The sequence below is a fragment of the Anabrus simplex genome, chromosome 11, assembly GCF_040414725.1.
Source record: "Anabrus simplex isolate iqAnaSimp1 chromosome 11, ASM4041472v1, whole genome shotgun sequence".
NCBI classification, from domain to species: domain Eukaryota; kingdom Metazoa; phylum Arthropoda; class Insecta; order Orthoptera; family Tettigoniidae; genus Anabrus; species Anabrus simplex.
This window is the reverse complement of record NC_090275.1, coordinates 87,780,749-87,807,061: the sequence shown is the minus strand read 5'-3', so window position 1 is coordinate 87,807,061 and position 26,313 is coordinate 87,780,749. Positions and strand designations below refer to the sequence as shown.

General features: G+C 37.9%; 1 protein-coding gene across 1 annotated transcript in view; it reads right to left on the bottom strand.

Annotated features, from left to right (window-relative positions):
• LOC136883498 (fatty acid synthase) overlaps positions 1 to 26,313 on the bottom strand; it is a 703,772-nt gene that overhangs the window by 375,683 nt on the left and 301,776 nt on the right. Inside the window, exon 16 of the mRNA XM_067155848.2 lies at positions 16,207 to 16,315. Within this exon, the coding sequence (XP_067011949.2) occupies positions 16,207 to 16,315 (109 nt within the window). The remainder of the gene's footprint in view (positions 1 to 16,206; positions 16,316 to 26,313) is intronic.

Below are 26,313 nucleotides of genomic sequence, written 5' to 3'. Positions count from 1 at the left end.
ACATCAATGGATCTCGGGAAATAGTGAAGAGAGAATGACATTCTATTATCCTCTACAAAAACGTTTCTAAAATCTGCAGAATAGCATCAAAACATGCGAGCCTTCAAATTCTTAGAAAGGCCACGGCTACTCAGTAGCAGAGTTATAACGCGTCTGCTGTACCTGACGCTTAGTAAAATTAAGTTTTATAGATAGCAGGAATATTTTCGTGATGGATCATCGTATTGTAAAGATTCGTGGAACAGGTATTGCCGACAAATTTTCAACGGGTTCCCGTCGATGTCATGATGCCAATTTTAAGTTGCAACCGCAAGAAAATACGGCATAGACCAAACTAAAGCCAATATTTGGCGTTACCGTGAAGACAAAGATAATGAGAATTGAATTAATAAATAAGGTAGTTCAACCCATTCAATACAAATAAATATGAAATTTAGTATTACATTCCTATTTAATAACAAGCAGTACTGGTTTCGACCCTAATCTGGGTCATCATCAGCCACATAAAATGAAAAAACAATGCATAGGTAAATAAGAAATTAAAGAGCGAGTTTTTCACAAAAATAGTTGAAAAGGCAAAATATGTTAATGGGGACTGGCAATGTGCAATTTCAAAACGTAAAATCTAGAAGAAGTAGAAAGTCAGTCACTTATAAGAAGTAAGGTGCGATCTTCTGAATAGTTTTTTTTTTTTGCTAGTTGTTTTACGTTGCACCGACACAGATAGGTCTTACGGCGACGATGGGACAGGAAAGGGCTAGGAGTGGGAAGGAAGCGGCCGTGGCCTTAATTAAGGTACTGCCCCAGCATTTGCCTGGTGTGAAAATGGGAAACAACGGAAAACCATTTTCAGGGCTGCCAACAGTGGGGTTCGAACCTACTATCTCCCGAATACTTCTGAATAGTAGCACAACACACGCAAATTTCAGCACTGTCTTAAAATGTTTACAAGAAGAGATGAAAAGTTAAATAAGCCAGCAAATAAGGTGCGAAGACACAATATAATTTAATGAATGTGAAGTCCCAAAATTGTATAGAAGTCGAAGACGAGTCGCTTGATTGTAGCAAATTGCTAGCTCCTGAAGATCAGTGCAACACACTCAATGTCCGGCACTGTGGTTTCAAATGCCGACGGGCGACGGAACTCGGTGAATAGCTTGATGAACTAGTCTGTAATTGTTTCGGTTGCGAAAATGTGTGTATATATTGTACCAGGAAAAGTTGACTGTTAATAGCATGAGGTCTTTCTAAGGGGTACTGAGTCCTTAGGAGATGGTACAGGATGGCAAGGCGAAATAAGAGATATTACGTCTTTCATTCCTTTATTTCATTCTTTGGAATGCCCTCCTATTGTGTCGCCAAATAATGAATATTTAATTGAAAATAAATCCTCATTCTCCTTTTTTTTTAACAACAGAACATCGAAATTAATTCAAATGAAATTTAACTGAATAATATTTCCCAATTTGATATGTCCACCACATTCTTCATGTCGTAAATCAAGAATGTTGTAAATAAATGAGAAACCCTAAAGTCTCTCTCTCTAGGGGTATTTGCGATTTCATATTTACACTTCCTACATGAATTGAGTAAAGCAAATTTCTTCTCGAGAACACGTTAAACTTGAAATCAAATCTAGTCTTTTAAGGTTCTGAGCACATGTTATGAAACATATGGTAAATTTGGAGTTTATGTTATACTTTCACCACGAATAATACACTTAATTGATACCTCAAAGTTCTAATAAATGGGAGTATACGGGAGCACTTTGTTGTTGAAAGTCTTTCTTGACTTGGAAAACGTTAATACTGTTCAAGTAGAATATTAATTAAGTAAACTCTTTAATGTTCTTTGTCCATAATGACTTAGTTCATAAAAGTCCTGCTTAAAGTCTGAATTTAATGGAAAAGCACTGACATCACCTGATATACGCCTTCTCGAACAGTAGAAAACCACTCTGCGAACAGCAATCTGGGATTCGACTGTCAGCAGGCCCCAAGCTGCTCCATGGTACCACGCCCCTGGAACCATTCCCGCGTAGTACCAAATCTCCGTCGATCTCCGTCGTTCTACGTCGATCTCCACCGTTTTACGTTGAAAACGTGCACTATTTGATTTTGCACGGTTATCACTGGTGACTGATTCACAATTTATCACCATTCACTTCGATGAGAAATTCGTCGGAGCGAGTCTTTTATCGTCTATCAGGATCATGAGAAATATCGTTCACGGCACAGTTCATCTAATCACTTACTGCTTACTGTTCGTAGGGTTAAATTAACTTACATTTGGAACACAGTTTGTAATTGCTCAACTTCACAGCAAAATAAATAAGCGACTCTCTCTCGTAATACCTCAATTATTCAAGTATAAGTCCTATACTTCACGATAACACTGGGTACACAGTTAGTCCACATGCATTAATTTTAAATAGCACAGTCTGTTATGATGACGTGCGAACAGTTCTTCTACACAAATGACAGTGTTCTAGGCTCCCAAGACAATCAAAGTGTTATAACCTACACTCATGAAATTCAAAGTTCAAATAGTCCAAGATCATTACCATGCGAAGTATTTATGTTAACCCCAAGTTGGTTACGGTTATTCACACGTCAACTAAGATATTTACTAAGTGTCAAGTACAACTTGCTGAATACTATAAGTCTTTAAGACTTAGAAATTACACACGTTCATTTTCTAAGTCTGAATATCAGACGAATTACAAGTCCCACAATGTACAGGTTACTCACTGGTATCGCAGAGACTAAGTATCAACTAGCCATCGAAACTTTCTAAGTAGTGCGAGGTCCGGTCGCAGGAATACTTGGTTTGACGCGCGCAGCGTGATATACTAGCCAGCTGTGAAAGAATGTAGACTTGACGCGAACTCGATGTGAAATTGGTGCGAACTTGGTGCGAACTCGACGTGAACTGGATTGCTGTGGCCTGGCTCTCTGCTTATATTCAGTACGGCTCAAGGCTGCTTGCTACGTCACAGAGATGAAATTGGCTTATATCTTTAGAATGCCTTGACGGAATTTACTGAAATTAATATATGTTTGCATTTGGAACATGAGCTACACGATGATACATGTCTCATGTCCGAAACTTAAGCGGCTGAAAAGTTAGGCCTTTTCTCTCTAGTACCTTCGATGGAGAGGCATGTAACATGTGATATTGACGTCACCTGCAGACTCGTTGCTCGTGACGTGTCCAGCTCGCTACAAGGAGCTTTGCCTTGCGCTAGCACAAGATGTCGGACGCACGAACAGATATTATTGCCGTCCCTTTTTCATATGTTTTGGCAACAATAAAACAATGTACAGGGCTGGAACAGTTCCCGGTACAATATATATATATAAATAAATAATACAATTTAACATAATTTGAGTACGTAATCAGGATCTTGTAGATTCTTTAGAACAGTTGACGTAAACAACAACTGTGAAGAGAAAAATGGTAAAAAGTGCAATACTGGAAACAAATGAAAAGCGTATGTGCACAGTGTGCTACTTCTTGAAGATAAGAATTCAGGTCACAATTGAGGTAGTTCAAGGCAGCGCAAGGTATGAATTTAAATTTGAATGTAAAGAACCAAAATGCAGGTGGCACTATAATATATACAGTTCAATTCGAAAAAGGATTTTTTTTTTTTGAGAGGTGAAAAGAAAAGATAGAATAAGTTAATAAAGGAAGAGGATTAATAGATAAGAGAAGATAAAAGGGTTGGAAGGTAAAAGAAGGAAAGGATAAGATAGGGAATTAAAAGAGGTGTATATTTTAGGGTGGGTTAGGAGGATGGGTTATTGGAGGTAGAAAACGTGGGTAGGAACTTTGTAAGGCATGGAAAATTGAATCTGGGATTTGAAACTTATAATTTTTAAGAAGAAGAATTAGGAAGTCGAACAGGATATTGGGTTTTTCAGAAATATCATTTAAATTGAAATTAGGGTTGAAGTATTGGTCAAGATGAATAAAACAATTTTCAGTAGTGTTTAGGAGGGGGCCTTTGTTAATGATTTTAAGTATTTTTATGTCTTTTTCAATATTGGTGAAATTATGCTTGGAGTCTTGTATGTGTTGTCCTATAGCAGAGAATCTGTTGTATTTAATGGAGTTGAAATGTTCAGAGTATCTGATGTTAAAGTTGCGGCCAGTTTGTCCCATGTATGAGGAGCTGCAGTTGTTGCATTTGAATCTGTATACTCCGGAATTAGAAAAAGCATTAGATTTGTTTACTGATTTAGAGTTGTGTAATATATCAACATTTCTGTTATTAGTTCTAAAAGAAATTATCATGTTGTGTTTTTTAAGAATATTAGTTACTTTATAAGCATCTTGAGTGAAAGTAAAAGTGGAAAATGCAGTGGGTTTGGCTTTGTCTTTTGATAATGTAGTTTTAGGACGGTGTTTGAATTTGTTGATGATACAGTTTATGAAAGAGTTGTTAAAGCCATTAAATTTAGCAATATTAAGCGATATTAAGTCTTCGACTTCTAAACAATTTTGGGACTTCACATTCATTAAATTATATTGTGTCTTCGCACCTTATTTGCTGGCTTATTTAACTTTTCATCTCTTCTTGTAAACATTATAAGACAGTGCTGAAATTTGCGTGTGTTGTGCTACTATTCAGGAGTTCGCACCTTACTTCTTATAAGTGACTAACTTTCTACTACTTCTAGATTTTACGTTTTAAAATTGCACAGTGCCAATCTCCATTAACATGTTTTGCCTCTTCAACTATTTTTGTGAAAAACTCACTTTAATTTTTTAATTACCTATGCATTGTTTTTTCATTTTATGCGGCTGATGATGACCCAGATTAGGGTCGAAACCGGTACTGCTTGTTATTAAATAGGAATGTAATACTACATTTCATATTTATTTGTATTGAATAGGTTGAACTACCTTATTTATTAATTCAATTCTCATTGTGATACATTTCAATACGGAACATTATGAAATGTTTATCTTTAAAAACAAAGATAGCTTAAAAATGCGTACTGCACAAAAAATGCATTCAGTAGCCCGCAACAAGGACGGTTTAAAGAAGTCGAAGATGAAATTGTGAGGTATGTGCACAAAAGTGCATGGGAAGAATTGTCATACCGCGGCGTAATAAACTCGTTCGTTGACTTTCAAAGTCCGCGATTAAAAGACCTATACATCGCTAGCCGCTGAAGTTGGCCGAATCTGGCAAGCAAGACGTGCGTGTAGGGGCAGCCAGTTATATCTGACGCTGGGTGAAAGTAACAGTTTTATAGTAAGCACGAATATTTTCCTGATGGATCGTCGTATTGTAGAGACGCGTGGAATGTGTACTGCCGGCAAATTTTCAACGAGTTCCCTTCGATATTATGATGCCAATTTTAAGTTACCGGTAATGGTTGTTAAACCCGCTGAAATAAAGAATAATTGTACAGCCGCACAAAATTACGGCATAACTAAAGCCAATATTTGGCGTCTACAGTCTAAAAATACGTACTGTATAAGAAAGACATTCAGATGATTTTACAACGCACTTTTTAAGCCTGATAATTTTTTGAAGGAAAAAGTGGGGGTCGTCTTGGATTCGGAGAAATACGGTAATATACAGTATATTTTTTCAGAATGAAATTAAACACACACTTTCATGCAGTATCGGATTTCGGTAAACAACAAACGAGTAAGCCGCAGTGTGGATATTATCCGCAAAAATTCAAATTTTGAATAAAACTGATAGTCATTTCATACTGAATTCAATGTGTATGGTGGTTTTCCTGACTTTTACAAAAAATCCGATATAACGACAATGCGCTATAGCGAGTAAATTTTTCGGCGTTATGAATTCTTGCTATAATGGACTTCTATTGTAAATACGTAATCTACCTCCATGGTCACTAATTAAAGACAAAACGAAGAATGAAAGTGAAAAGAATACAGTTCAATTGAGGATGATATGAACCAAGACATACTCCTGATGCACTGAAATATCTTGCGGAGTATACTGCATTTACCTGAAAATTAAGAACCCCAACACTTGGTTCCCTAGGACAGTGTAGATTTCCACGAGACACTTGCAATGACTCAATATCAATAACATGTTAAGCAGTCCACCGCCGTAGTGTAACGATTAGCACTATTAGCTGTTGTTCCTGGGGGCCAAGGTTTGATACTCGGTACTGCCAGGAATTTAGGATTAGCAGAACGCTGGTATGTGCTTAAAATGGTATGTGCAGCTCGCCTCCATTGGTTAAACATAATAACGGAGTTCAAAGTAATCCTTTGTAGTTTCCATGGACCAGAAACCATTTTAAAGTGTTATGGTCTGATGAAAGAGCTTCTTTCAATGCTTACAAGTCAGTGACAAAATCATTAGTCTTTTTGTGAGAACCAGGACATTTATTCACATTAGAAATCATCTTCACTGTACAGTTCCTGATAGAAGTATGAAAGACCACGTGATGCAAAAATATGCTGCAAAGGAGACTCAGCTGTGGGTCACTTCATTTGCAGTATAACTGACATAATTTTACAGATTTCTTCCGCTGGAACTTTTAGAGTTGACAGATATAAGTGAAAGTAGTCTTTCTATATTATGAGTTGTATGTATTGTCCCCGTGAAAATTGGCGATCTTACGAATATTTTAACAAGTGGAAAGCAAAAATTTTATTGTCTGCTTGAAGCCGCAACACATCACTTGGGAAGTCGTGGCGAGCCGAGAACGAGTTTTTTTTGTCATGCAGAGGGGTGCGATACGTCATCGGCGAGATTGTGCCAAGGTTATAGCAAACCACGTGACTGCCTTCGCACGCGCGACCCAGCTTGTTTCTGGAATAGTCTGCGCAAATTAAAGGGGATCATCAGCCAATTACCGTTCTCGCTGAAGAACACACCTCCCTGGGCTAATTAGATAAAAGGCCTTGCTTCGAGTGAATCGCTCTCTTAATGCTCTTTATGCTCTTCTTAATGCTTGTTCGCTGTGTGAGACATCACATTACCGGACCACGTGGAAGGAAAATTTTCAAGTCAAGTCGACGCCCGTTCTACCAGAATTTAGTCTGATAATTACTGAATTCTGTGGAATAAAAACGCCTAGGAGCCAAGTTAAGTGTGACAGTGTAGACGAGCTGTTTATATTCTGCGTGTGCTTGTGCAAAATACTTAATTTTGTCATCTCAGTTACAGCTTGTGACCAGCAATCAACGGAAGACGTCTTGGAATTGAACATCTCAAGATGAAGAATTCCGCAATTACCAACATCATTTCATCGAGGGACATCCATCGCAGAGCCTCCATGGAGCTGTAAAAATGTAAGGCGTCTCTGGTAATGGGAAGGAGACTGGCCGGAGTATGCTGAAGTAACTGACTGTCGACGGGAATCGAACTCTACAAAAACTTGAGTACCTTTTTAATTTAATTTATCTGTCTTATCTTTTGTACAACTAGAGGTCTTTCTTCTTAAGTCGTAGATCTATCAGTTTGCTGTAGTTAGAAATATTTCATTTTCCTACTTCTTAAGGTGTCGTGGTAGACTAGGTACGTGTGAATGAAATTTTGGAATCTATTAGAGTAGACATGTAGGTTGTCTTTGAATGACTTCCCATGCTTAAGGAGCTTAACTTTAATAATCACTGACCACACGATAAATCTACTTTCTTTGTAATATTGAAAGTTACCGGACGGAAAATTTGCGTGTACATTTTGAGTGAATAGGGTCGAATCTAGTGTCTTTTAAAATCACTTGTTGTTTTTATGATGAAGTCATCTAATTTTACGACATTCCAGGAGAATCAGTAGATGTAATAATCACTTAAATAATAATAATATTGACTAAAGATCGGGTAAAACAGATGTAAACGCTCGTGAGCCATAAAACTACTGTAGAGTTCCTAAATGTGAGATGAAATGTGCTCTGTTCATGAAGGGTCTGGAATATGGCCTATCCTGAGGGATATTTGTTGCATAATTGAGTAAATGATGAATTAGTGGTGATATTGATTTATTCTTGTGTATTTGGAGCGCAAGATAGATTATAATTAGTGGAGCACGTGTTTGCGAGTGTATTTCGCAGGTAGGAAGTAAAAATAATGCGAGTAAGGCTCACGCTTGCGGTAAATTCAACCTGTAGCCCACATGATGGTAGTGCTTATGGATTTTACTAGAATCTTCCATTATAATCTCATGAATTAGATGAACTTGCGCTGATATGTGAAATGTGTTTCTACCAAGTGATACCCATGACTTCGATCACTAGCCTCCATTAATGTAGGAGAATTTCTGTACACGGATTATTCTGCGAGACATTACGCGTCCCGACCATCGATAAAAATCATAAAATAAAATTGCCAAATCAGGATTCGATGTAAATAGTGTACATAAAAACGTGTTTCCCTAGTGTGAATGTGTGTGTGTAAATGTGTATATTTCTCTTGTGCCATGTTGATTTCATTTAATTTTGATCTGGTCGCGCACTCGCTGTGACGCGGATCACATTCGTCGTTGTGTGTTGCCTTAAGAAATAATTTCATGCCCTTAAGGGAAAGTTTAATTAAATTAAGTCAAGGAAGACTAGGAAGGAATTTAATTTTTTTTATTAGCGAGATTTAAAAGGAAAGATCATCTCGTTACTTTGTGAAGGCACTCGATTTGTAAACGGAATTTATTTAACTAGCTCACACGTTGGTAATGTAAATTTCTAAAAATCTGAAATACTTTAAGATTAATTTGAATAGAAATGAAATGCAAAGATCAAAGGTAGAAATTTGTCAGCCGCATGATTGCTTTAAAACATTGTGAAAATAAGTCATTAATAATTAATTAAAAATCATTACTCTGAAATGCTAATGATGAACATTAGGTAAATGATGCGGTGGAGAATTAATAAGAACACGATCGTGTGACAATGGAACAGGTTAACTGTATGACAAAATAATAATAATAATAATAATAATCAAGATAATAATTAATTAATTTTGAGAATTTTGGAAACAGTTTTCCTTTGCTACTGAAGTTCATGTTGGTGTCATTGATCAACATTAAATACTGTAAATGACTAATTCAGTTGTGTACACCGTAAAAACCACGTGTTGAGATTACTTTAAATTGGTGAAACTTTGAACACATGTTTATTTAATTCTTTCAGTCAAATGTTTGGTTTAAAAAGGCAAGTGGCCTAATTACTTCTTTGGTTTCATTTACAGCACAGTAGAGCTGGAGATATGAACACGTGTCACTCTAAATCGAGGAAGAAATCCGATATTATGAAAGCTCTGTTATGTAAAAAGGAAAATATCATCAAGAATATTTTGTTATTTGTCTGCTTATGTGAATAAATGTCAGAGTGTTGTTTTAATATTTCTTTTTATCCTGCTTGGTCATCAATCCTTAACAACCCTTAAATGCCTCTAGAAAGTGATAGCCAACGATCGAACGGTCCACCTTGGGATTCCTCGCTCGATGGCTGGGCTTAGCTCGGGAAAAATGGGGGCATTTAAGATGGCTTAATCCAAGCGTGGGGCTCGAGATTGGCTTATCCAAGCTCGAAAATGATCTTGTGCTGTCCAGTGTTTATGACATTGACAAGATCAGATGACCAAGTAAATTAGGCTGACTCTGACACATTTATTCGCCCAAATTCTTGTGGCTAACATAAGCACATGTTAAATGTAACTTGTATGAATATTGTTAAAAACAAATTCTTGCTGGTAATTAGAAATTTGAATTTGCTGCGATGATAATTAATTAAAGTTAGATTCATAATTGCGACCGATATTGGTGAAAATTTGGAACTTTCATGATATCGACAAATCGGTGCCTTCATAAATTTGATGGAGTTCGATTCCCAATATTTCAGTATTCCGATCAGAATCCTTCCAGTACCAGAATAGCCATTTAATGAATAATTGTAACTATGGAGGACTTAAGGCAGATGTTGTTGGCTATGGAGGAGAGGATCAATGCCAACTTGAACATTAGTCAAGCTAACCTAGAGAAAAACTTAGAGAAAAAACTTAATGACCTTAGTGAAAATCAGGCTCACTTAGAGGAAAAACTTAGTGGAAATCAGGCAAACTTAGAGAAAAACTTAGAGAAAGGACTCTCTGAACTCAACAATAGTCAGGTGAACTTAGAGAAAAACTTAGAGAGGAAACTTAGTGACACTCAGGTACACTTAGAAAAAGGACTTAGTGATCTCAGTGACGCACAAATAAACCTCGAAAAATCTCTCGGGGAAGCTATTGAAGAAAAGTTGACGGACATTAAAAACCAAACTGAAGAAGGTTTAGGAAAAATATGTTCAGACATTAAACTTTTTAACGGCAAGCTAGCCTCAATGCAGAGCGAGCTCGTAATAGTCAAAAATGATTTCGCTACCATGAAAAAGGAGGTAAACGAAAACATTGCCAAGTCTATGGCGGGCATGTCCAATGAATTCAGTGAACGACTGGCGAACGTTCAGCAGGACATATTAACTGGAATCGACAAATACAAGGGCGAAGTTGAACAATCATTCCTGAATATTGAGGAAAAGATTGACACAAATTCAGAGGACCTTAAGGTTACGAAAACGGCTTGGGCGAAGAAATTCATTGGATTAAACGAAAAGCTACAACAAGTCGAAAAGGGCATTCTCGACAAAATCGAGACATCCCAAGTCGATAGCTCAGAACGGATGGATTATATCCACGAGTCGCTTGAGGATAGTTGGGGCGAAATAAAAACGATCAAAACCACCCTGATGAATGCCATACACAAGGTCACGACTGAGTCAAAAACTGAAACCGAAGGGATTCGAAAGGAGTACACGGATGGAATCAAGGAGCTTGTACATGAAATGCATCTCCTGAAAATCCAGAACGAAAACACTAGCAAGGTCACTAACTCATTGCTAGAGAAGCAGGCGTTACTGGAGCAACGTGTAACCGGCACGTGTCAGACGTCAACTCCACTTGCAACTGCAGGGACAGGCGCTGCGAATACAATTGACATTTCTTCAGAGCCGACAGTAAACGCGTCTCAAATGAATACAACCGGCCAGACGCAAATAGTAAATATAATTCGTCTTCATGAAGACCAGCCCAAGAAATTCAATAACGTTAGAGGAAACGTGACTCCGAAAGGCTTCATTCGGGAACTGCAGGATTACTTTCGCGACGCGAAAATTCCACCAGAAAGGCAGCTAAGAGTCACCGAAAAATTCCTGGAAGACTCAGTTCATACCTGGTTTGTCGCATTTCGATTTTCGTTTGACGATTTCGAAAGTTTCAAGAAAGCATTCCTGGAGAAGTACTGGAATAGCGACGTCCAATACAACCTTAGGACGGAGTTATACGCCAGAAAATATGCATCATCTACGCCCACGAGATATGCGGACTTCCTATCCAGTCAATTAAGAAAATTAAGGGAACTAGACTCACCACCATCAGAACCTGAGTTGGTTAAGTTGATCACACGACAGTTACCACCAGATGTGCAGAGGATCATGATAGCCTCAAATACGCAATCTGCAATCCAGGCTGAGGCGTTACTAAGACAATTAGACATGACGTCCAAGGAACCAGTTCGTCAGGGACGGAACTCGGAACCTCAGATCCATCAGGTAACAACGAATAAGGAGGAAGAATCGAAATCAGTCAACCAAGGGAGAACGTGGAAACGTAACCCTGGAGGGCAAGATTCACCTCGTGATCGATCGCCCGTACGCAGAAATAGACCCATTAGAAACTGGGAATATTCCAGACGTAACGAGAGGAAGCGTCCATACTCAGATTACCGAAGAAGCTGGAAGCGAAACCAGGACTTCCGCCACTCAAGAGGAAGGAGAGACTGGCGAGAAGAAGAAAAGGAGAAATATCTAAAGGACCTTCAAAACTCGACGCAGGAAAACGAACGATGGCGAAGAGCAATCCAAACCCAGGATACCAACCCTGATATCGTGGGGGCGGAAAGCCTTCAATACCAAGAGGCCAAGGCTCGGGGAAGCCAACATAACAACTCGAGTCAGGAGCACAGCCAAGGTGCCATTAAGAAAAGACCTCATCCCCAATGAGAAGAGATAGAACGAATCCTGAAGGCAAGATCAGCAAACTTCAAGAAGGAAGTGCGATACAGGTCGACGCATGGACTCTACCGAACACCTACACCACTAGCTGACACCGTGTAACCATCTGTTAAAAGAGAAAAAATAAGTTACTGAAGATGGAAATAAAACTTGAGGAACACCCTGTATGGAGAGACTAGGCTACTGGATGCCAGGAGCGGAACGAAGAACTCCGAGCCTCACACCTGTCACGAGCTCAATTAAGTTATTACCAGGTGATTCAACGGCCAATTTTCCGGAACAATAGTAATGGACACTGTCATGTTATAATTTCATCTACAAACGAAATTATATTCCAACCAAGGGAGAGATGTCCCCGTGAAAATTGGCGATCTTACGAATATTTTAACAAGTGGAAAGCAAAAATTTTATTGTCTGCTTGAAGCCGCAACACATCACTTGGGAAGTCGTGGCGAGCCGAGAACGAGTTTTTTTTGTCATGCAGAGGGGTGCGATACGTCATCGGCGAGATTGTGCCAAGGTTATAGCAAACCACGTGACTGCCTTCGCACGCGCGACCCAGCTTGTTTCTGGAATAGTCTGCGCAAATTAAAGGGGATCATCAGCCAATTACCGTTCTCGCTGAAGAACACACCTCCCTGGGCTAATTAGATAAAAGGCCTTGCTTCGAGTGAATCGCTCTCTTAATGCTCTTTATGCTCTTCTTAATGCTTGTTCGCTGTGTGAGACATCACATTACCGGACCACGTGGAAGGAAAATTTTCAAGTCAAGTCGACGCCCGTTCTACCAGAATTTAGTCTGATAATTACTGAATTCTGTGGAATAAAAACGCCTAGGAGCCAAGTTAAGTGTGACAGTGTAGACGAGCTGTTTATATTCTGCGTGTGCTTGTGCAAAATACTTAATTTTGTCATCTCAGTTACAGCTTGTGACCAGCAATCAACGGAAGACGTCTTGGAATTGAACATCTCAAGATGAAGAATTCCGCAATTACCAACATCATTTCATCGAGGGACATCCATCGCAGAGCCTCCATGGAGCTGTAAAAATGTAAGGCGTCTCTGGTAATGGGAAGGAGACTGGCCGGAGTATGCTGAAGTAACTGACTGTCGACGGGAATCGAACTCTACAAAAACTTGAGTACCTTTTTAATTTAATTTATCTGTCTTATCTTTTGTACAACTAGAGGTCTTTCTTCTTAAGTCGTAGATCTATCAGTTTGCTGTAGTTAGAAATATTTCATTTTCCTACTTCTTAAGGTGTCGTGGTAGACTAGGTACGTGTGAATGAAATTTTGGAATCTATTAGAGTAGACATGTAGGTTGTCTTTGAATGACTTCCCATGCTTAAGGAGCTTAACTTTAATAATCACTGACCACACGATAAATCTACTTTCTTTGTAATATTGAAAGTTACCGGACGGAAAATTTGCGTGTACATTTTGAGTGAATAGGGTCGAATCTAGTGTCTTTTAAAATCACTTGTTGTTTTTATGATGAAGTCATCTAATTTTACGACATTCCAGGAGAATCAGTAGATGTAATAATCACTTAAATAATAATAATATTGACTAAAGATCGGGTAAAACAGATGTAAACGCTCGTGAGCCATAAAACTACTGTAGAGTTCCTAAATGTGAGATGAAATGTGCTCTGTTCATGAAGGGTCTGGAATATGGCCTATCCTGAGGGATATTTGTTGCATAATTGAGTAAATGATGAATTAGTGGTGATATTGATTTATTCTTGTGTATTTGGAGCGCAAGATAGATTATAATTAGTGGAGCACGTGTTTGCGAGTGTATTTCGCAGGTAGGAAGTAAAAATAATGCGAGTAAGGCTCACGCTTGCGGTAAATTCAACCTGTAGCCCACATGATGGTAGTGCTTATGGATTTTACTAGAATCTTCCATTATAATCTCATGAATTAGATGAACTTGCGCTGATATGTGAAATGTGTTTCTACCAAGTGATACCCATGACTTCGATCACTAGCCTCCATTAATGTAGGAGAATTTCTGTACACGGATTATTCTGCGAGACATTACGCGTCCCGACCATCGATAAAAATCATAAAATAAAATTGCCAAATCAGGATTCGATGTAAATAGTGTACATAAAAACGTGTTTCCCTAGTGTGAATGTGTGTGTGTAAATGTGTATATTTCTCTTGTGCCATGTTGATTTCATTTAATTTTGATCTGGTCGCGCACTCGCTGTGACGCGGATCACATTCGTCGTTGTGTGTTGCCTTAAGAAATAATTTCATGCCCTTAAGGGAAAGTTTAATTAAATTAAGTCAAGGAAGACTAGGAAGGAATTTAATTTTTTTTATTAGCGAGATTTAAAAGGAAAGATCATCTCGTTACTTTGTGAAGGCACTCGATTTGTAAACGGAATTTATTTAACTAGCTCACACGTTGGTAATGTAAATTTCTAAAAATCTGAAATACTTTAAGATTAATTTGAATAGAAATGAAATGCAAAGATCAAAGGTAGAAATTTGTCAGCCGCATGATTGCTTTAAAACATTGTGAAAATAAGTCATTAATAATTAATTAAAAATCATTACTCTGAAATGCTAATGATGAACATTAGGTAAATGATGCGGTGGAGAATTAATAAGAACACGATCGTGTGACAATGGAACAGGTTAACTGTATGACAAAATAATAATAATAATAATAATAATCAAGATAATAATTAATTAATTTTGAGAATTTTGGAAACAGTTTTCCTTTGCTACTGAAGTTCATGTTGGTGTCATTGATCAACATTAAATACTGTAAATGACTAATTCAGTTGTGTACACCGTAAAAACCACGTGTTGAGATTACTTTAAATTGGTGAAACTTTGAACACATGTTTATTTAATTCTTTCAGTCAAATGTTTGGTTTAAAAAGGCAAGTGGCCTAATTACTTCTTTGGTTTCATTTACAGCACAGTAGAGCTGGAGATATGAACACGTGTCACTCTAAATCGAGGAAGAAATCCGATATTATGAAAGCTCTGTTATGTAAAAAGGAAAATATCATCAAGAATATTTTGTTATTTGTCTGCTTATGTGAATAAATGTCAGAGTGTTGTTTTAATATTTCTTTTTATCCTGCTTGGTCATCAATCCTTAACAACCCTTAAATGCCTCTAGAAAGTGATAGCCAACGATCGAACGGTCCACCTTGGGATTCCTCGCTCGATGGCTGGGCTTAGCTCGGGAAAAATGGGGGCAGTATCATATCATTACAATTTTAATTTGTGTCTAAGTAAGTTGTGTATTATTATGTGAGATGGAGCTACCACCACGTCTCATCGTTCGTATATAGCACACTCATGTCCTAGCAGAGATGTCACCCACCTCGCAGCCAATGGCTAAAGTTTCCCGTGAATCTCGCTGTATGGACCTGTCTGATCACCACCTCTCCTATTCTGTCAGCCAACATACTGACAATGAACAATTTTTTCCATCAATGGGACTTAAACCTGCTAAACACAGTGTCAGACCATAAGGACTTTATGCCTTAATTATCATGACCACCAGGCGGGCTAAAAGACAAGCAGAAACAATCAAACCCTCAGCGGTTGGTTCAGAGTTTTTAAAAAACAGTAGGGAAAATTTCACAAGTGAATCCTTAATAGGAGGTTTTTTTTTTTTTTTTTTACAAGTTGCTTTATGTCGCACCGACACAGGTCTTATTGCGATGATGGAATAGGAAAGGGCTAGGAGTGGGAAGGAAGTGGCTGTGGCCTTAATTAAGGTACAGTCCCACCATTTGCCTGGTGTGAAAATAGGAAACCACTGAAAACCATCTTCAGAGCTGCCAACAGTGGGGTTTGAACCCACTATCTCCCGAATGTAAGCTCACAGCTGCGCGCCCCTATCTGCACGGCCAACTCACTTAGTATATTAGTACATAAGAAATTGACCATCTTATATTCAGGTCTCTATCATTTAAATGAGCTGCACAATATTCTAGTCAATGAAGAACTAGGTTGCAGACAGATGCCTCTGATCACATGTCCTTACCTTAAACAAGGTAACAGAAAAAAAACTAAGACGAACTATCAGTGGTCACTGTGGTTTGGTACAGTACCAAACCAATGAAGTCTAACAATAAAGCATGACTGGCTATCAAGGCAGGTCTGGTGTTGTATTCTTACCTTCCTGTGGAATATGTGTAGCTCTGTTGAACCTGACATGCTTAAAGTGGACATTGAAGAGGTTTGCAGCACTGCCATTCAATTGAGCCAACATTTCCCATGCCAAGTACTGAAACAAATAAAAACATTACACACTGTTGTATCTACTGATACCTGAGTAGCACAAGCATTCCATATCACAATGATCAAGTCTCTAATGACCACATGAGGTACGAGGGCAAATCAAAAAGTAAGTTACACTTCCAAGTTATGGCCATTTATGAAACCCCTACACATAGGCAACACGGCTACGACAACATACATAAGTTCACTTTTCCACATAGTCCCCAAGAGATTGTAGGACTGTATGGAGGATGCTGCCATACCTCCCACTTGAATTGCTGCAGCAGTTCAGACGTTTTGCGGGCCGTGTGAGGTGTTGCGTTATCGTGCAACAAAATCACACCAGCACTCAATTTTCTCCGCTGCTTTTCTTTAATTGCCTCACGCAACTGGTTCAACGTTTGACAATATGAAGCTGAGTTGATTGTCATGCCTTTCGGCATAAATTCCATGTGCACCATACATTCCATGTCAAATAATAATAATAATAATAATAATAATAATAATAATAATAATAATAATAATAATAATAATAATAATAATAATAATAATCTTTCTTTTTCTTTTCCTGCCGCTTTTCCCACACCTGTGGGGTCGCGGGTGCGAACTGCGTCGCACATGTGGATTTGGCCCTGTTTTTACGGCCGGATGCCCTTCCTGACGCCAACCCTCTATGGAGGGATGTAAGCACTATTGCGTGTTTCTGTGGTGGTTGGTAGTGTAGTATGTTGTGTGAATATGATGAGGAGAGTGTTGGGACGGACATATACACCCAGTCCCCGAGCCAGAAGAATTAATCAGAAGCGATTAAAATCCCCGACCCGGCCGGGAATCAAACCCGGGACCCTCTGAACCGAAGGCCAGTACTCTGACCATTCATCCAACGAGTCGGACAACAATAATAATAATAATAATAATAATAATAATAATAATAATAATAATAATAATAATAATAATAATAATCATCGTATGGCCTCAGCTACTGTGTGCAGACATTTCAATTTGATGCCATCTGGCTGTCTGCTCATCAATTTTGATGTTTCGTTTTACTCTAGGCCCACTAGATGGCAGACCGAGTAAACCGAAACTCTCTTGCGTGTCTATGGCTGAGATTTAATTAATTTTGTCGGGTAAACACCAAATGTGTCACCAGAGATCTTTTACATGCTGAACTCATACGACATGGAGTGTCGAATGGACATTTTTTCCGCCCTTCAAAAATCCGACCACCTCTGCCGGGTTTGAACCCGCTATCTTGGGATCCAGAGGCCAACACTCTACCACTGATCCACAGAGGCAGCTCAAATCAAAGAACAATGTCATCATTGCGGTTCCTGCTGAAGGTTGGACCTTGGGCTTCTATCATCAATGTTCTCTTTGTTTCGGAAGTGAAGTGGTGGACCCACGCTTCATCTCCTGTGATGATTTGCCTTAGAAACTCGTTGCCCTCCACAGAATACCGTTGCAAAAATGCCAGTGACGATTGGAAACGATGTCACTTGTGAACATCAGTGAACCCATTTTTGACACAGTTTATGAAATCCAAGGTGCTGGTGAACAATGGAGTACACACTGCCATACAAAATGTTCAGCATACTGGCAATTTTCTGCAGTGTTATGCGCCGATTCTCTCTAATGATCCCATCCACACGGTCAATATTTGCAATGGTACTGGACGTTGCGGGCCTGCCTTTGAGATATTCGTCTGTAAGGTCTGTGCGTCCCGTGTCAAATTGCTTACACCACTTTACAATACCTGGGCAAGAAATTGCACGCTCACCATATACAGCAGTGATTTCACGATAAATGTCCATGCAATTGAGCCATTTAGCCCAAAGAGATCTGATCATTGCACGCACCTCCTACTTGGAGCGAACATTCTGTTGACGTGCCATTGAGCCTAGCCCGTTCTGCACACAAAACACGACGGGAAAACACACCAACTTTCCTATTGGACGTGTTAGCAGTTACTGTAACTTGCTCCGCATTGGCCACGGTCTGCACACACAGCGTGCTCTCGCAGTGAGCAAGTGTAACTTTTTGAATCGCCCCCGCATAATCATTTTTACGTACAATTAGGATTCATTCAGCCTACATTTTCCAGAATCCTGGATTGCCTATGAGATAAAGTATACTTAACAAATTTGATGGTGAAATTGATGTTCATGTAGAAGAAATAGGATTGATCCATTTGAAGACAGCAGAGTATGAAGATGCAGAAAATGTCTTGGTCTCCTCTTCCCACACTGACTGATTTGCTATTGGCTTTACGTCGCACTGACGCAGATATGTCTTATGGCGAAGATGGGAGAGAAAAGGGCTAGGACTGGGAAGAAAGTGGCTGTGGCCTTAATTAAGGTACAGCCCAAGAATTTGCCTGGTGTGAAAATGGGAAACCAGGGAAAACCATCTTCAGGGCTGCCAACAGTGGGGTTCGAACCTACTATCTCCCGAATACTGGATACTGGCTGCACTTAAGCGACTGCAGCTATCGAGATCGGTCTGACTGATTTGAAACTTGTTTGTTCTTCCCAATGCTTAACACGCGAGGGGTTGCGTCCACGGCAGTTTGCCGCAATTTTTTATATTTGTTAATAATTTTGTTGCTACCAGTGGCAGGTTTAGGGCACTTATTTCATCTCTCCCCTCTCTCTCACAAACCTGATTTTGACTATCGACGGTGTATTGCCTGTTGCATTCCGGAGTAATTTAAGTTTTATTTCACTCTCACATCTGCTGCAATAATTGCCTTCGTGCGACCCTTCGCGTAGTGCATTTTTACATGACTCTGCATTTTTAAGAGTGAAGTTCAGGTTTTTGGTGGTTTTTAGTGAAGAATATCAAACCAGTGTCTATTGACAATGTTCTTCTTCATGCTGAATGTTGGGGGAATAAGTGTCTATGTAATTTACAAAGCGAACACTCAGACATTTGAACACAGAAAGGTTCTCTCTTGCCAATCATTTCTGACGAATTTGGGGCAGCATCTGCTTCTTGATCAAGCCAGGAAAAGATCAGACCCACAATACAATATTGCATGACAAGTGAAAATAAAATGTAATTTAAGTATTCAAACTGGAACCAATCCAAGAAAAACCTGCAGAACGTCTTACAGGGTGACAATACCCTTAGTATGGAATTTATCCTCGAAGGAAGAAATAAGAAGACAACAGCAACATGCAGTTCCTGCCGAATTCCGATTTGTAAAGAATACACCAACAAAGCAACCTGTACAAGATGTGCAGATGAAGTCATGGACATTGACTAGAATTGTTATCCAGTATTAAAAAGAATTATTCTACAAAATTTAGTTTTTGTAATTTTGTACAGTATTTTCTTTTAAATTTTGTACTTCATTTCAAGAATACATTTTGTACTTGAATTGTGACCAAATCATTAATTGAAATGACCAAATACACACATTGAGGCAATTTGCTCATGTGCAACCTTTCGCGATGTTTAAAAACTCACATATTTTTACCAGATTTTGCAAAATATAAATTATTTTTTTTATATTGAGAAAATATTTTTACTGAGTAATTATATTAGTACTACTTGAAAGGCAATTAAACAGGATACATACTTATGTTTTTATCAGGGCATTCACTGCAAAGGCAAAATAGCAGGTTCTGAAAATAGTGAGCGTGAGATTTGCCTTTGCGCGATATTTCGCGTTCTAAAATCGGCGCGACCTCTCACGTGTTAAACTTTTAGTTGGTTAACATTTTGAGTGTTCATCATGGTTTGTTTTTGTTGTTGCTTTTCAGTAGCAGTGATTCCTGAAGGTGGAGATCAATCTTTTCAGGGCTAATATTGCAATCTTCTTTTTTTAATACGTCAGTTTGTAGAGAAGATGTCCGCAAAGAGATGAGGAATGGTTGCATGCTTCTTGACTAAGTGGAATGTAATTAAAATTGAGAGAATACCACCTTTCAATACATATATTATTTTGTCTTACCAAGAAAACACTGGTTTGTTCACAAGCAGGCCTACATGTTTCACCCCTTATTTACAGGACATCTTCAGCTGGGAAAGATAAATTACATATTGTACCAGGAAAGTTTGAAGGGAAAAGGATATGAGACTCGACTAAGGGGTGTTCAGTTCTTAGGAGCAGGCAGAGAGAAAGATATTCGCAGTGCGAAATAATAGATGGTACTTCTAAAATTCTAAGTTTATTCAACTGGTAAATAGCTTGAATAATTCCTCTATTATTTCAAATTTGAAAATAGCAAATTAAATTTAAAGCTCTTCTGCTGAATATAATGTTGCCTGGTTACAATAATATCATAAATTTTCAGTGAATGCTCGTAATAAGTGAAATTCAGAAGTAATTATTCCTTCATCAAGTTCATATAGTTCATCTTGAGGAAATAACGTTAAATTTGATATGAAAATAAATATCACTTCACTATAAATGAAAATAAAATAATAACCCTCCAGTCACATTTCAAAATTCCCACAGTCTCTTTTTTAAAGTTAACACTTGAAAACATCAAAGAACGTGAAGTTAAATTTGTCGCAAAGTCTAGTGTTGTTTGATTTTACAAGTACTGTTCAACACTTGGAAATATTATGTGAGTGACTTTTACTCAGTAATAATAATTCGTTAAAATGAAGAACTCAATGTCTTAATCACTGTCTTTGAGAAATAAGTTTATTCTGTTGTAATATTGTTGGTAAAAGCATCAAACATCAAATTTAACGTTATTTCCTCAAGATGAACTATATGAACTTGATGAAGGAATAATTACTTCTGAATTTCACTTGTTACGAGCATTCACTGAAAATTTATGGTATTATTGTAACCAGGCAACATTATATTCAGCAGAAGAGCTTTAAATTTAATTTGCTATTTTCAAATTTGAAATAATAGAGGAATTACTCATGCTATTTACCAGTTGAATAAACTTAGAATTTTAGAAGTACCATCTATTATTTCGCACTGCGAATATCTTTCTCTCTGCCTGCTCCTAAGAACTGAACACCCCTTAGTCGAGTCTCATATCTTTTTCCCTTCAAATTTTCCTGGTACAATACGTAATTTATCTTTCCCAGCTGAAGATGTCCTGTAAATAAGGGGTGAAACATGTGAAACTATCATGTGAACTCTACCTGATTCTCTAGAATATTCTGGAAAGATTTTAATAACTTTTAAACCCTTTGAGATATCGAAAAATGACATATATCATCGTATAACTCATTATCTAAATGTCAACATGGTATAATTTCATGAAAATCGGTCCAGAGATTTTGGAGTTAATCAGCCACAAAGAAACTACATTTTTTCACGGGAAGAAACAGCTGACCTCGACAATTCATATAAAAGGACAGGGTCCAGCAAGCTTTTCCAGTTACAACTTGCAACTCACAGCTGACAGATCGTCATGCTGATCTCTGCGTACGTGTCTACAAGAGTCGAACATGGTAATCTTGTCGTGTGATACAATCTTCGTCGTACTTGTTAAACTGCATAGTAGTTTGGAACTTTTATATATATATATATATACACATATATATATATATATATATATATATATACACACACATTTTCGCAATCGAAACAATTACAGACTGGTTCATCAAGCTATTCACAAAGTTACGTCACCCGTCGGCATTTGAAAGCACAGTGCCGGACATTGAGTGTGTTGCGCTGATCTTCAAGAGCTAGCAATTCCCTATAATCAAGCGACTCGTCTTCGACTTCTAAACAATTTTGGGACTTCACATTCATTAAATTATATTGTGCCTTCGCGCCTTATTTGCTGGCTTATTTAACTTTTCATCTCTTCTTGTAAACATGATAAGACAGTGCTGAAATTTGCGTGTGTTGTGCTATTCTTCAGAATATCGCACCTTACTTCTTATAAGTGACTGACTTTCTACTTCTTCTAGATTTTACATTTTAAAATTGCACAGTGCCAATCCCCATTAACATATTTTGCCTCTTCAACTATTTTTGTGAAAAACTCACTCTTTAATTTCTTATTTACCTATGCATTGTTTTTTCATTTTATGCGGCTGATGATGACCCAGATTAGGGTCAAAACCGGTACCGCTTGTTATTAAATAGGAATGTAATACTACATTTCATATTTATTTGTATTGAATAGGTTGAACTACCTTATTTATTAATTCAATTTTCATTGTGATACATTTCAATATGGAACATTATGAAATTTTTATCTTTAAATGTCCACCATAGTACCACGTACAATCTCCAGCGATGTACCACGTTAAATCCCATGATGTACCACATTAAATCCCGCATCGTAGCGTGTTAAATCCCACGTTGACTTGAAAATCAGGTTGATACGATGAAAAAGATACTCTGTCAAGGTTTCTGGTGTCACTAATGAATATCACGAACATGAGAAAGTTCAACTGAGTGCATAGGTTACGTGTGTCGAATTGGCACGTTTTTACCAAATGCAATATGTTAAGTTTCTATCAAAAGTAATTATTGCTTGATTAATTATAAGCACAGTTTATCGTACACAGTTCAGACTGTTTACACACGTAATTCAAAGTTTTGTTCAACGCATAACAAATGTTTGGATTCTGTTCTATTACAAGTTCAAATGACTATCATAATACGAAATGTAAAATGGAGTTCACTCGCGACACAATTTTGGTTCAGTTCAAACTTTCCTAAATATTCGTCGCACACAAATTGAAGATATATTACGGATCGTTTATACTGAATAAAGTTAGTGTTCAACTAAATTGTCGTAAAATACCCTTAATGTTCACTCAGTTAATCACTATGACAGTTCAAAGTATATCACATTTGAGTATTAGCACAAGAATAAGTTAAGTGAAATTGTACACTTTTCAGCACAAAATTACTAAGTATGTGGATCGCTGAAATATTATAAGCTCTGAAATAGCACTGTAAAATGTTCAAGTTCATGTTGAAAATTTTCTAAGTTCCAAACTACCATGCAGTTTTAACAAGTACAACGAAGATTGTATCACACAATAAGATTGCCGTGTTCGACTCTTGTAGACATGTACGCAGAGATCAGCATGACGATCTGTTAGCTGTGAGTTGCAAGTTGCAACTGAAAAAGCTTGCTGGACCCTGTCCTTTTATATGAATTGTCGAGGTCAGCTGTTTCTTCCCGTGAAAAAAATGTAGTTTCTTTGTGGCTGAATAACTCCAAAATCTCTGGGCCAATTTTCATGAAATTATACCATGTTGACATTTAGATAATGAGTTATACGATGATATATGTCATTTTTCGATATCTCAAAGGGTTTAAAAGTTATTAAAATCTTTCCAGAATATTCTAGAGAATCAGGTAGAGTTCACATGATAGTTGCATCATCTGCATGCTTGCAGCTGGTGACGTGTCTCACTCGCTGCACGCAGCTCCGTGCTGTACTGTTATCTTGCACACTCTACATACACGTTTGAGCCGTCCTGTTGCAAATATTCATTTAACAAAATTATGTTCCAGGCTGTAGGCATTTCCTGGTACAATATAAAATCACATTAGGAAAGAAAACCTACAATATGTTTTCCAGTCATTGACCAGGTCAGGGATGGAATGAATTAAGCCCCATCTTGCGGCGAGGAAAGGAATTTTGCCAGCTGCCGTAGCCTGTCGCACTCCTCTGGGATGATTAATGACTGACAGATGAAATTAAATGATAGTGGAGAGGGTTGCTGGAATGAAAGATGACAGGGAAAACCAGAGTACCCGGAGAAAAGCCTGTCCCGCCTCCACTTCGTCCAGAACAAATCTCACATGGAGTGACCGGGATTTGAACCACGAAACCCAGCGGTGAGAGGATGATATGCAGCCGCCTGAGCCACAGAGGCTTAAAAATCACATTAGACATATCTATATATATAAAAATGAAATGTTTGTTTGTATGTATGTCTCGAATGCACTCAAAAACTACTGGAGCGATCTCACTAAAAATTTCACAATTTGTTCTTATTACTCCTGGGAGGGTTTAGGAAATGGTTTGAACGAAATCTGATGGGTAGTTCAGCACATGGGGTGAGAAGGGTGAAAAAAGGAAAATAGGGGAAGGTAAGTAAACCGCATGACAAGTCTGATCAGTGGGTTAAAATTTAAATAAGAAATAATGTAGTTCAACCTATTCAATACAAATAAATAAGAAATGTAGTGTTACATTTCTATTTAATTGTAAGCGGAAGCGGTACCGGTTTCAACCCCAATCTGGGTCATCAGCAGCCGAATAAAATGCAAAAACGATTCATAGGTAAATAAGAAATTAAAGAGTGAGTCTTTCACAAAAACAGTTGAAGAGGCAAAATATGTTAATGGGGACTGGCACTGTGCAATTTTAAATCGTAAAATCTAGAAGAAGTAGAAAGTCAGTCACTTATTGTTTTTCATTTTATTCGGCTGATGATGACCGAGATTGGGGTCGAAACCGGTACCGCTTCTGCTTATAATTAAATAGAAATGTAACACTACATTTCTTATTTATTTGTATTGAATAGGTTGAACTATATTATTTCTTATTTCAATTTAATTGTGATACAGTTCAATACGGAACATCATGAAATTTTTATCTTTAAATGATCAGTGAGTTGCCTAACGAACAGTATGTGAAGAATATGATGTGTTTCTTAAAACTTTCTTCTTCTCCTTCTCCTCTTCCTTCTTCTTCTACTTCCACCTCCTCCTCCTCTATAAACGGTATATAAAAATGAAAAGTCCAAGTTCAGGAGCGAAGAAAGAAAATGTTGAAAATGACAGAGATTACGGGTAAATGTGTGTGTTTGTTTCAGCACAGCTCTCAACCAAACTAGATACACATATAATTTACTATCTGGAAAAATTACTGTAGGGGCAAAAAAAACCTAGCACCCCTAAAGAAAGGGGTGAAATGTAAAATCCAAAAAATGAACGATATTAGTGGCGGATTCATAGTCTTTGGTGTAGCTGAGATGAACTATGACACTCTGGATGCCGTTTGAGCCAAAGTTCCTTCTCAAACGGGACGGGGGTTAGAAGGGGTGAAAAGAATGTTCAAAATGACCCATATCAAGGATGTACATATGCATGTTCAAGCATAGTTCTCAACCAAACATGACACTCATATGACTTACTGTTTAGGAAAGAAAACTGTAGGGTAAGACACCCCTACGGATGGGGGTGAAATATTCAAATAATAGAAAATGACCAATTCTAAAAGTGAAAATGATGTATGTTACTAAATATAGTTTCTCTTTTGCATTTAATTAAACGGTTTAGAAACATCTCACACGTTTGAATTAATAAATGCTGGCGAAGCCACAGGTACATGCTAGTTTAAAATAAAATTGACAGAATTTTTAAAAGTTCTAAAAACATTGTGTGTTGCTGTTATTGTATTATTTCTTCTTCGTGCAACTGAGTACTATGTCCTCCTGATAATGTTTTTTGTCTTATATAGTATTTTATTTCCTTCAGTTAATGATTTATATAAAAATATACATTAAGCTGTCCAAATTTATTTGATTTGAACAGTAAAGGGGTTGTAAACCCAGCTGGAGTAAATGAAATGTCATATGGCTTTTAGTGCTGGGATATCCCAGGACGGATTCGGCTCGCCAGGTGCAGGTCTTTCTATTTGACGCCCGCAGGCGACCTACGAGTTTTGATGAGGATGAAATGACGATGAAGGCAACACAAACACCCAGCCCCCGTGCCATTGGAATTAACCAATTGAGGTTAAAATCCCTGACCTGGCCAGGAATTGAACCCGGGACCCTCTGAACCGAAGGCCAGTACGCTGACCGTTCAGCCAACGAGTCAGACAGCTGGGGAAACTCCTATCGATTATTGCATTACTGCATAATATAGATGTAGAATTTTGGATTCGCCAATGTGGTTTGATGTTAATTTATTGTAAGAGTCTAAAAAGAAGGAGGGAAGAAAAAAAAAAGAATTAATTTAGTGTGGTAAAATGTGTTGTTACTTAGTGGAAATTCGAAAGAATGTTAAATACTCAATTCCCCACGGGTCCCTTTAGAATGTG